A 13,337-nucleotide genomic window follows, 5' to 3' on the forward strand; every position below is an offset into this window, starting at 1 on the left:
AATCCAATAGTTCTGTCAATCTTTTTAGTGTTTATTTTAAGCTCTGTCGGCATTTTTAAGCATTGGTAGAGTAGAACACTGTTTTACCTGTTTGGATTTTGGTGCACCAAGAGTATCTTTACTTTTTAGTATTAATTTCTGACGAACCCATGCCTGTATTTGGGCAGCACTGGTGTGGGCACCACACTGTATTGTGGAAACTATAACACCCTTGATTCTTTCAGATGATGAAGCAATGTCACCAGTTTCACTTGCAGAATATGGCCCCTTCGTTGACTTCAAATCTGTGTCATATACAAAATTAAGGGTCAGAATGATATCTGATCAACAGTGGATCTACTCTCCTCACCATTCTAAGATGCTATTAATATTGCATACTGTTATTACAGCAAATATTTTCTTTTCATATCACTACCAAAAATATAAGTCAAGTCAAAGTGCATATTGTCTTCATATTAGTGTGGTATTTTAAGCATTGCGAGCATTTTTAAGCATGATAGAGTGGAACACTGTTTGGATTTTGGTACAATTCAAATGTGCTTCTACGATTTAACAGTAATTTTATAGTTTTGAATTCAAAGCATCTCTTTGCCTGTGTATCTTAAAAAAGCATATTTAAAACATAAGTTAAAAATGTTTTCTTCTCCTGAAAGAGATAAAGGAAGTTTACTGCTAAGCTACTGTGTAAAATATATAAATTATTTATTCAAAAACTGATTTTCCAAATGTAGAGATTACATTAAAAAATTCTTAACTGTGGAAGAAGACCAACAAACCAGCTAATTCTCCACCAGAATTACTCATGACTGTGGTTCCCAAACTTCAGCAACCCGAGGACCTCATTTTGATTTAAAATGTTTCGGGGACCCCCAAGCCCTCCCACTCAGCCACAGGCCCCACCCCTACTCCACCCATTCCCCCAAAGCCCCACCCCACCTCTTCCCACTCCCCACTCACTTCATTCCCCCCTCCCTCTGTCACTCGCTCTCCCCCACCCTCACTCACTTTCACCAGGCTGGGGCATAGGGTGACCAGGTGTCCGGTTTTCAAGCGGAACACCCGGTCGAAAAGGGACTCTGGCGGCTCCAGTCAGCACTGCTGACCTAGCCATTAAAGGTCAGGTCGGCAGTCCTGACTGGAGCCGCCAGAGTCCCTTTTCGACCGGGTGTTCCACTTGAAAACCATTAAAGGTCAGGTCGGCAGTGCTGCGGCGCTAAGACAGGCTAGTCCCTACCTTTCCTGGCACTGCACTGTGCCTCAGAAGCGGCCAGCAGGTCTGGCTCCTAGGTGCGGGGGGCATGGGCCTCTGCACGCTGCCCCTGCCCTGAGCACTGGCTCCACACTCCCATTGGCCAGTTTCCAGCCAATGGGAGCTGGAGGGGCAGTTCCTACAGGCGAGAGCAGTGCACGGAGCCTCTTGTCCCCCCGCCGAGGGAGGGGGAATGTAGTGAGTGGGGCCAGACCCTTGGGGAAGGAGCGGGGCAGGGGTGGGGAGGTGGGGCTAGGGTGTTCAGTTTTGTGCTATTAGAAAGTTGGCAACCCTAGTGGGGTAGGATTGCAGAAGGGGGTGCTGGCTCTGAGAGGAAGTTTGGGTACAAGAGGGGGTTCAGGGTGCGGGCTCTCCGAGGGAGTTTGGGTCAATGGGAGCTGCGCAGTCGGTGCTCAGGGCAGGGACAGCACGTGGAGATCCCTTGCCTCCCCCACCCCGAGGGGCTGCAGGGATGTGCCGGACACTTCTGGAAGTGGCGCGGAGCCAGGGCAGATAGAGAGCCTGCCTTAGCCCTGCTGCACCACCAGACTTCTAGCACCTAAAATTTCCCGGTTTGGCTTCAGTAGCCTTTGGGAGATAGAGCTGTTCCCGAGCATGCAGGCACTGGGAGGGAGGGGGAGGAGTTGATCAGCGGGGCCCACGGACCCCTTGGAGTACCCTCGTGGACTCCAGTTTGAGAAACGCTGACTGATGACGTATTTTCAGTTGTATATGAAGAATGAAAAGCTGTGAATAGCAACTCTACTGAATTGTGACAGAGAACACTGAAACTGGATATCCATTCTAGCCTGTATGCACCACGTTTCAGATAGCAGCCATGCACATTTCTGGAATTAGAACTTGACAACCTCAAAGAAATTGCAAAACAGGTAGCAGTTTTAATAGAAGAGACATTCCAGAACCCTAGAGGAAATGTGCTGCAACATTACTTAAAGCTGAGGGACATGAGTGACTTTGCCAAATGCTGCATTTGGTGGTGCATACTTTTAAGGTGGTGGTATTTTACATCCTCAGAAATCCATAGCCATAGTGTCTCTAACCTTCCATTTCAGGTAAGGTTTTTGGGAAAGTTGTAGTGAAGCACCTCCTATGTCATCTGGAATTCTCAGATTTATTTGATCTGTAATAATAATCCCTGCGTCCAGAGAACATTATGGAAAATGATACAGTCTTCCTGGCTGATAATTTCCTTCTAGCAATGGACAACAGTCATTCACATTTTTTTTAGATCTTTCAGTAGCACTTGATACTGTTAGCCGTGAGGTTTTATTGACTTGTCTGTGAATCATGCTGGGATGGATGAAATTACACGTAAGTGGTTCCATTCTTTTTTGTTCCTGCACAGTGGTCCAAGAACATGTTGTTGGGCAATTGCCCAGTTAACTGCAGGGCTTTCTAATGCATGGCTGCTCAGGATTATTTTCTGTCATCCCTTCTGTTCAACATTTATGTGAAGTCATAGGAGGAGATAGTGAAGAAGTTTACACCGTAGTGCAATCAGTATGGAGATGACATGCAGCTTGACATCTCAAAAAAAAAAAAAAGCAACCAGTGCACTACATGAACTTGATGACCATTTGGAAGTTACACCTAGTGCAGCAGTGCTTAGGAGAGTACGGCACAAGAAAAATACCACACAAACTGTCCAAACACTGCACTAAGTTCTTGTTCACTTCTAGGTGCAATTTAAGATGTATAATTCCCTACAAGATTTATTTCTTAGCTATCTCCCTGTGCTCTGTCAAGACACCTGAGATCAACCAGCATGCTCTCACTGTGATTCCCTATATATATTTGAATATCTAAGGGACTAGAGCAGGGGTGAGCAAACTTTTTGGCCCAAGGGCCACATCTGGGTGGGGAAATTAAATGCAGGGCTATGAATGTAGGACTGGGGCAGGGGGTTAGCGTGCAGGGTGTGAGGGGGGTGTGGTGTGCAGGAAGGGGCTCAGGGCAAGGGGTTTGGGTGCAGGAGGAGTGTGGGGTGTATGACAGGGCTCAGGGCAGGGGTTGGGGTGCAAGAGGGGGCTCAGGGCAGGGGGTTGGGGTGCAGGAGGAGTGTGGGTGTACGAGGGGGCTCAGGGAAAGGGTTCGGGGTGCGGGCTCCGGGCTGGCGCCACTTACCTTGAGCGGCTCCGGGGTGGCAGCAGCGCACAGCAGGGCTAAGTCAGGCTCCCTGTCTGCCCTGGCCCCGCGTTGCCCCCAGAAGCGACCAATGGAAGCTTCAGGGGAGGTACCTGCAGGTGAGGGCAGTGTGTGGAGCCCTCTGCCCCCCCCCCCAGGGGCCGCAGGGACATGGTGCTGGCTGCTTCTGTGGGCGACGCGGGACCAGGGCACGCACGGTGCCTGCCTTAGCCCCGCAGCGCCACGGGGTTGGCAATCCCACGTAGTTTGCCCATCCCTGGACTAGAGGCAGGAATCTCAGTGCTAGATTTTACTTCCTCTGTTAGTCCTAAAGAAAGTAAGCTCATTGACTTTCAGCTCAGATGGTGCATGGCTGATCTATTTAACCTGGCTTTTGCGTGAATGAGTGATTGTGGTCTTTATTTCATCCCTGCGGGTGAATCTACTATAGCAGTGGTTCCCAAACTTGTTCCGCCACTTGTGCAGGGAAAGCCCCTGGCAGGCCGGGCCGGTTTGTTTACCTGCAGCGTCCGCAGGTTCGGCCGATCGCAGCTCCCAGTGGCCGTGGTTCGCCAATCCAGGCCAATGGGAGCTGCGGGAAGCGGCGGACAGCACGTCCCTCGGACTGCGCCGCTTCCCACAGCTCCCATTGGCCTGGAGCAGTGAACCGCGGCTACTGGGAGCTAGGGTGACCAGATGTCCCGATTTGGTAGGGACAGTCCCGATTTTTGGGTCTTTTTCTTATATAGGCTCCTATTACCCCCCACCCCCTCTCCCGATTTTTCACATTTGCTGTCTGGTCACCCTACTGGGAGCCGCGATCGGCCGAACCTGTGGATGCGGCAGGTAAGCAACCCGGCCCGGCCCGCCAGGGGCTTTCCCTGCACAAGCGGCGGAACAAGTTTGGGATCCACTGTACTACTGCATACTTAGATAAATTTTAAATAAATACATTTTTGTGCTGTATATTTCTTGGAAATTTTATATAAGTGATCAGAAATATCTTTATAGATGCACTTAGATGCAAAATCCAAAAGACTTTGCTGAAGTCTACTTGCATTTTTCAAACAGATTTTCACACCAATAAAATGTAACAACCACACACATAGTTTACAAGCTTTGTCCCTCCAATCAAATTGAAATAAAATAGTGATGAAAAGCTTGGTTTATTTTGGTGTCACTCATGTAGAAGCTTATCATGGATTGAGTTCTTGAGCTAATTTTGATGCCTGTATTCTCAGTTCTGCTACCAATGTCACATAAATATTCAAATGTTTATATTTATAATAAAAGTACAGCACTAGGATAGAGCTTGCTACTAATTAATACAATTTTACAGTCATTTTTAGTTGTGAAGGCCAGATTATCAGACAGACTTCAGCTCAACCTCTTTTTCTGCAGGTACAGTTTGCACCCACAGTTCAAATGGTTAGACAATTAACTGGGATCAGATGTTGGTGTAATTAACTGCCCGCAACATTTTGCTCCAAAGTTTAGTTAGAGATGCAAAATTATTCCAATAAAATTGGTCCTAAAACCTTTTAAAAATGAATGTCATCACATACCCAAGTCTCCAGTTGAGGGCCACACTGTCTTCTGAGCATCTTGGGGCATATCAAATGTTAGGTAACTGGAATTCTTTAACATGCTGATCAGGAAGACACGAGTAGGAAAAAACACAATTGATTTTTGTAACTTAAGTGCCATGAAGAAATAATACAGAGTAATGAAATAAATCTTTTTTCTTCAGGATGAGAATTTATACATTGTTATTCAAAGTGCCATTGTGAGAACTATATCAACATTTTTCAGGTACTTCTCCTTTTGGTATTGAAAATAGTTTGCTCTCAGTGAAGACTATTATTACTTTTTAAAAAAAGTTTAATTTAAATTTTAACACATTTTTCAATCTGGCCACATACAAAATCTGGAAAATTTCTCATTACATGAAAAACAGGGTTTTTAAAAAATGTAAACTAATGGAATTTCACAAAACTCAAACAAATTCATCTTTGAGCTAAGAACAAGCATAAGTTATTTTGGCTAAAATATTACTTTTTTCCAGAAAGTTAAAGCACTTGAAAATGGGGGTTTAAAATAAAAATGCTGCCTCAACAGCACTATAAGTATAGTATAACTTACCACAATGCTATAATTAATGTCTATTATTTATTCATTATCAATCCTAAGGAAAGTTTGACTGTATTACTTCCTATGATATTAAATACTGATGAAAAATGTAAAACTGGAAAGCCATCTACAACCTTGCTTTTTTAATTTCATTATGTAAGACGACATCTCCTAAAATTGTTCCTGATTTTACAAAGAATCCCCCTTGTTTCTGAAGTCTTTCAAGCATATTTTGAATCATGGCAGTCTTCCCAATACCAGAGTCGCCTAAAAAAACCCAAAGACACAGAGAATGGAGACACTTAAGCTCAAATTTTCATTAATAGGCATGGCAAAACTGTGTGCCAAAACATGAATTCATAATCTGCGCACTATTACTGCTATTGCACATGTTAAATCACTGTTTGTTTTATACCTTTCAGTATTTTCTTAAATATACAAACGAGAAAAACTGATAAGAATATTATGTTTTAGAAAATGCTACCACAGGGGAGCTGCGATGTTCAAGTTGGAATGTTTTCATTCTGTGCATGAGTACTCCTACCCAAGCTATGTCTGTTTTCAGCTCTCTCTTAACGGACAACTTAAGACCTGAAAGTCAAAGATTACATTCAAGTGTAGCTTTAGATTATATACTATCCCTACACATGGGGAAAAAGGAGCTGGGAAAGCAACAGGAGATGCTGCAGATTCAGGAGTGAGTTTAGGGCTCATCCTCACAGTTTTTCTGGAAGTCAATTCATCAAAAGCTGTTCAAACGTTCTATTCATGGTTGCTATTCATCCACCATTTTGCTAAATGCTTTTTGTTGAGAACGGCTTAAATCCCATCATCTTTCTGTGGGACAGATTCTGTCACCATCACTGACATTGAGTAATACCTTTTGTGAGTAGTCCCACTGATTCTAATAGGGTATTTTGTGGAGTAAGGTACTACTCGACATGAGTAAGTGCGACAGAATCGGATACTGGAAGATTCGGATACCATCAGTCCTTTCTTATGCATATGCTATATATAAGGTGTCAACTTATACTATTTTCAGCTTTTCCTATGTGGAGAAGGGGTTAATAAAGTATTAAATAAAACTTATCAAACAAAGCAAACTAGGCTAAAGGGAGTAAATGGATAGGAATTCCTATGTCTGTATTTTGTTTAAAATCTATTTGGATGTGAATAATTTATTTAACAGACTACAGTATTTTCTTTGTTTTAAGAAGTTAAGAGTTTGTTACCTGTGATAAGTACTGGATGTTTATTCATTAAAAGAAGGCTTGTTAGAAAAGAATAGCAAATTGTTTCCATATTGGGTATAAGCTTTAGAGTATCTCTTCTTCCAGGGTTCACATCTTTATTACTCCCAGATCTCAGGGAATCAGAAAACGATGTAGTCTCTGAATAAAAAAATAGATTGTTTACTTTTAATTTCTGATTTTTTAATCTTTGTATTGATTAAGGAAAGGACAGTTACCTGTTCCGTAACTGGCGTTCTTCGAGATGTGTTGCTCCTGTCTATTCTACAGTAGGTGTGCGTGCTCGCCATGTTCACCGGTGCCAGAAGTTTTTCCCTTAGCAGTACCCGTAGGAGGGGAGCACCGCTGCGACCCCTGGAGTGGCGCCTCTATATCGCGCTATAAGGGGAGCTGCGCACTCCTCCCACCCTCGGTTCCTTCTTGCCAGACAACTCCGACAGAGGGGAAGGAGGGTGGGATGTGGAATAGACAAGAGCAACACATCTTGAAGAATGCCAGTTACGAAACAGGTAACTGTCCTTTCTTATTCGAGTGATTGCTCCTGTGTATTCCACAGTAGGTGACTCCAAGCTATATCTGATGGAGGTGGGTAGGAGTTTAAAGGTTAGCGGGATGGAGGTCCACCCTACCAAACCCGGCGTCATCCTGTGCTTGGGAGACGATCGCATAGTGCGAGGAAAAAGTGTGGACAGAGGACCACGTGGCAGCCCTACATATGTCCTGGATAGGGATGTGGGCTACATAGGCGGCCGACGAGGCCTGCGCTCTCGTAGAATGCACCTTTATGATAGGCGGCAGGGGAACCCCTGGCAAGTCGTAACACGTGCATATGCACGAGGTGATCCAGCGGGAAAGGCGCTGGGTGGAGACTGGTTGCCCTCTCATATGCTCGGCTGATGCAACAAACAGTTGCGAGGATTTCCTGAATGGCCTGGTTCGGTCCAGGTAAAAGACCAGCACCCTACGTACGTCTAGCGTGTGTAGGCGGCATTCCTCGTTGGAGGAATGGGGCTTAGGACAGAGTACCAGTAAGAAAATGTCCTGATCCATATGGAAGGCGGAGACCACCTTGGGGAGAAACGCAGGGTGTGGAAGCTGGACTTTATCCCTATGGAAGACCGTATACGGGGGTTCCGAGGTCAAGGCCCTAAGCTCCGAGACCCGACGGGCTGAGGTGATAGCCACCAAGAATGCCACTTTCCAGGACAGATGGGACCAGGAACATGTGGCCAAGGGCTCAAAGGGAGGACCCGTGAGGCGGGATAGCACTAGGTTCAGATCCCATTGCGGGACCGGGGCCCTGGCGTAAGGAAATGTACGGTCTAGTCCCTTTAAAAAGCGGGAGGTCATCTCATGGGAAAAAACCAAGTGACCGTGCACCGGAGGGTGAAAGGCTGAAATGGCCGTTAAATGTACCCTGACAGAGGCCGGAGCTAGACCTTGGGTCCTAAGGGACAGGAGGTAATCTAGAATAAGTTAGAGGGATGTGGATGACGGGGAGGCGCCCCGCTCCCCCGCCCACCTAGAAAACCTAAACCATTTGGCAAGGTAGATCCGTTGTGCAGACGGCTTTCTGCTCTCCAGCAGAATTTGTCTGACATCCTCCGACCACCTTCCCTCCTCCTCGTTTAACCATGGAGCAACCACGCTGTCAAGTGAAGCGCGGCCAGGTTGGGATGGAGAAGGCATCCCCTCTCCTGGGAGAGGAGATCCGCGTGGAGCGGCAGCCTCCACGGGGGGGCCGCTACAGTTGCAGAAGGGTCCCGTACCAATGCTGGTGGGCCCAATCCGGGGCTATGAGGATAACTCTCGACCTGTCTGCCTTTACTTTCTGCAGGACCTTGCGTATCAGTGGAAACGGTGGAAAGGCATAGAACAGTTGGCCTGACCACCGGAGGAGGAATGCGTCCGAGATCGCCCCCCTTTCTGCCCCTGCCCTGGAGCAGAACTGGGGGCAGCGTTGGTTCTGGGCAGTAGCAAAGAGGTCGACCCAGGAGCTCCCCACACTCAGAAGAGCTGTCGGGCGACCTCCCTGTGGAGTGACCACTCGTATTGATGGATAAACACCCTGCTGAGGTGATCGGCTCGCACATTGCGTGCGCCGGGTAGATGGAAGGCCCGTAGGGAGATATTGAGGGCTATGCAAAACTCCCATAGGTCCGGGGCTTCCCGGCACAGGGCCAAGGAACGCATGCCCCCCCGCCTGTTGATGTAATACATCACGGTCGTGTTGTCCATGAGGACTCTGACCGCCTTCCTGCGAAGGTGCAAACTGAACGCTATGCACACCAGGCATACTGCCCTGAGTTCCCTGACCTTTATGTGCAGAGACAATTCCAAGATCGACCATGTGCCTTGGGTTTGAATGTCCCCTATATGGGCTCCCCAGCCCAGGTCCAAGGCATCTGACACCAGGTCTAGAGAGGGAGGGAGTTCCCGGAAGGGGATCCCGTTTAGCATATTGCTCGGGAGAGACCACCATTGCAGAGCGGCCAAACCGTTGGGTGGCATCGTGACCACCTTGTCCAGGCTCTCCCGGGACTGGGAATACTGGGAGGCCAACCAGAGTTGGAGGGGCCTCATTCTGAGTCTGGCATGTCGCACCACGGACGTGCATGCTGCCATGTGACCTAGGATTTAAAGGCACACCCTTGCCGTCATCACGGGGAAGGCCGTGACCGAGGCTACGAGACTTTTGAGTGTCTCGAACCTGTCCCGGGGAAGAGAGGCTGTGCCCTCTAGGGAGTCTAGCAGAGCCCCTATGAAGTGTATGCGCTGAACCGGTACTAACGTGGACTTGGCCTTGTTCACCACTAGGCCCAGACCTATGCATGTGGACAGCAGGAATTGCATCTGGGCCTGTACCTGGGACCGGGAGTTGCCCTTGAAGAGCCAATCGTCCAGGTAAGGGAAAATTTGCATCCCGTTCCTCCAGAGGTGGGCTGCCACCACTGCCATGCATTTGGTAAAAACCATGGGGGCCATGGAAAGACCAAAAGGGAGGACCGCAAACTGGTAATGGTCCCACCCTACCAGGAAGCGGAGGAAGCGCCTGTGACCCTCGAAAATATGGATGTGGAAATACGCATCCTGGAGGTCCAAGGACGCAAATCAATCCCCCGGGTCCAAGGAGGGGATGATGGAGGTCAGGGATACCCTGCGGAACTTGTAACGGACCATAAACCTGTTGAGCTTCCGCAGGTCCAGGATGGGCCAGAGCCCGCTTTTCGCCTTTGGGATCAGGAAATACGGGGAGTAAAACCCCTTGCCCTGAAATTCTACCGGTACCCTCTCCGCCGTGCCCAGGTCGAGGAGGCGCGCCATCTCTTGGTTTAGAAGGGGGGCATGTCCCGGGTCCCCGAGGTCCTCCCGGGGCGGGGGGTGGTGGAGAGGGGGTGAGACAAACTGCAACATGTAGCCCCTGGAAATTGTGCTGAGGACCCACTGGTCCGACATTATACAGGACCACTGCACTCGGAATGCAGATAAATGGTTGCAGAACACAAACTTTATTAACTGGGGGGCGTCCGTGGCAACAGGCCCGGTGGCCCCCCGCAAAGAGTCAAAACCGTCTCTTCCCCCGCCTCTTGCCCTGCCTCTTGCCCTTCGAGGGGCCTGGTCACGGGGCCGAGTGGGACTGACGCTGAGACCTGCGTCTCTGCTCCCTCGGTTGCTTAGGAGGGGGTTCATATCTGCCCCTAGCGGGAGGAGCGGAGGTCTGCGGCCTAGGTTTGTCCTTCGCTGGCAGAACATATAGGCCCAGAGTTTGCAGGGTGGTACGGGAGTCTTTCATCCCATGCAGGCGAACATCGGTTTGGTCTGCAAACAACGCTTTCCCATCGAAGGGAAGGTCCTGCATCAGAGACTGGGAATCTGCAGATAGCCCAGACAGGAGAAGCCACGACGCCCGTCGCATAGATATGGCCGAGGCCATAGAACGGGCTGCCGTGTCGGCCGCGTCCGAGGCAGCATGGAGGGCTGCTTTCGCCGCTGCAGCCCCTTCTTCAACCAGAGCCTTGAACTCTTTTTTGTCCCGCTCTGGGAGAAGAGGCTCGAACTTCGGTAGAGACCCCCACAAATTAAAATCATAGCGGCTCAACAGGGCTTGGTGGTTGGCCACCCTAAGTTGAAAGCTCGCGGAAGAATAAACCTTCCTGCCAAAAGAATCAAGTCTCCTGGCGTCTTTGTCCTTGGGGGTGGGTGCAGGCTGACCGTGGCGTTCCCGATGGTTGACTGACTCCACCACCAAAGAGTTGGGTGCCGGGTGGGAGTACAGGTACTCATGTCCCTTAGCTGAACAAAGTACTTTCTCTCCGCTTTCTTGGAGATGGGCACCAAGGAAGTTGGGGTCTGCCACAGGGCAGTCGATATGTTGGCTACCCCTTGGTGGAGAGGTAGGGCCACACGGCCCGGTGCCGAGGAGGACAGCACATTGAAAAGGGTGTCCGACGGCTCCTCCATCTCCTCAGCCTGGAGATGGAGATTCGAGGCTACCCTTTTGAGGAGCTCCTGATGAGCTTTAAAGTCCTCTTGTATAATAGATGGAGGGGCCATTATGGTCTCCTCCAGTGCCGGTGAGGGGGCTGGCGTCGGGAGGTGCCGGTGGTTTGACTCCCAAGACCGAGTCTGGGCCCAGTGCCGCCGGTTCGGTGCCCATCGGCTTTTGACTCTGTCAAGGCGGGGAGACGGAATGGGCCTGGGACACTCCGGCTACTAAGCGGGGTCTCGCCTGGGCAGACAATTGCAGCCACGGTCCCCACTGACACCATTGGCCCTGCCACGGTGCCCCTTGCCACTGACCGGCTTGGGTGCCGAGCGGTGCAGGCTGCTCTTGGGGGCCGGTGCGGCTTGGGGCTGGGCAGCTGGGTGCCGAGGCCGCCGTTGACCGCACGGTGCCGTAGGAGCGGCGGTAGCGTCTACGGTCATGCTGGTGCCAACCCCGAGATCTGGACCTCGACGATGACGAGGAGCGGTACTCGACTGAAGTGCTGCTCTCATAGTCATCCCGGCGATTGTAGCTACGACTCTTCAATGCCGGTAACACTCGAGGGGAGTTCCGACCATGGTGTCTGGCGGAGCGGGCACTCGAGCCCGAGCGTCTATAATGATGGCGTCGGGATCTGCTCCTGTAGCTCCGATTCGAAGAGGAGCGTCGACGCCACTTGTCTCGGTACCTGTGCTCCCGGTGGGGAGTGGAGGACCGTCGAGACTCCCGTGCGGGCGAGTCAGCCAGTCTGAGTGGGGTGAAGGGCTGACGCAAGCTATGTGAGGACCTCGTCGAATGGGGCAGCGCACACTCCTTGGAGCACGGACTATGTCTTGCCGGGGAGGGCTGGTGTGCTCCCAACGGCGGCTTCCCTCGAGCGGCGCACCCGGCACCGGAAGGGAGAGGATGTCACGCACGGCCTGTGCAGCCTCCGGCGTCGACGGCATTCTCACCGCGGGAGTGGCATGCGCGGTCGGGACCGGGCTACTCCGCTCAGCACGAGTCGGAGGTCTGGGTCCCCAGGGGGATAGTGGGCTGCCCAACTCGGGTTCGGCCTCACCCGTCCTTTTGTCGGCGCCGCTGAGTCTTCCCTGGCTTCTTAGCGGGTGAGCGGTGCCGGCTGCTGGAGGGTGCCTCGCTCTGCACCGAGGACACGGTACCCGGTGCCGAGTCCGATTGGCGCACCGGTGCCGGGGCCAACACAGATTCCATTAGCAGGGCCCGGAGCCAGATATCTCTCTCACATTTAGTGCGAGGCTTGAACGACCTACAGATTTTACAGCGATCGATTACGTGAGTCTCGCCCAAGCAGCAAAGACACTGAGTGTGCGGGTCACTTCTTGGCACAGAACTGTGACAGGAGTCGCACGACTTGAAGTCTGGGGCAAGGGGCATGCCCCGCACCAGGCTACTAACTAAGAAGTTATCCAACTATTGGAGAAGCTGAGTACTACTAAGGCTACTAGAAGCGCTACAGCAAAGCTGGAGCACAAAGTTCCGACTACCTTCACTGGCGGCAAGAAGGAACTGAGGGTGGGGGGAGTGCGCAGCTCCCCTTATAGCGCGATATAGAGGCGCCACTCCAGGGGTCGCAGCGGTGCTCCCTTCCTACGGGTACTGCTAAGAAAACTTCCGGCACCGGTGCACGTGGTGAGCACGCACACCTACTGTGGAATACACAGGAGCAATCACTTGAGGAAGAACTCAGAAATTATGTTGTTTTCTGCCCATGCTGCCTCCATACTGAACACATTCTTTCCATTCCTCCTTCCCAATACAATTCAGTTAATGCTGCCCTCTTCCTGCTACTGAATTAATTTACACTGGGCTCTACATCTCTGCAGGGGTCCATTGGTGCTACCACCCAAAAGGTCCTCGGCTGTGCCTCCTCTAAGGGAGGGAGCTGAGCTGCTCAAGAGCTGATGGTTACTTTTGGGGGTAAGGAGAAGGAGAGAGGAGCAGGGGCTGCTCTTCACAAACTGGGAGGGAGAAAGAGCAGCAGCTGAGCTTGAAGCCTGCTATGCTTCCTTCTGCTCTTCCTGCGAGAAATGTAGTTGGCCCAGCTGTTCAAGGATAA

The 13,337-nt window shown here is 50.5% G+C and overlaps 1 protein-coding gene across 1 annotated transcript in view; it reads right to left on the minus strand.

Moving 5' to 3' along the window:
• Positions 1 to 13,337, minus strand: part of DNAH14 (dynein axonemal heavy chain 14) — a 439,459-nt gene that overhangs the window by 177,265 nt on the left and 248,857 nt on the right. The window contains 4 exon segments of the mRNA XM_029912981.1: positions 88 to 284; positions 4,960 to 5,042; positions 5,659 to 5,791; positions 6,757 to 6,915. Of these exon segments, the coding sequence (XP_029768841.1) occupies positions 88 to 284; positions 4,960 to 5,042; positions 5,659 to 5,791; positions 6,757 to 6,915 (572 nt within the window).

This window comes from Terrapene carolina, unplaced genomic scaffold (assembly GCF_002925995.2).
Source record: "Terrapene carolina triunguis isolate 2854851 unplaced genomic scaffold, T_m_triunguis-2.0 Scaffold406, whole genome shotgun sequence".
NCBI lineage: Eukaryota > Metazoa > Chordata > Testudines > Emydidae > Terrapene > Terrapene triunguis.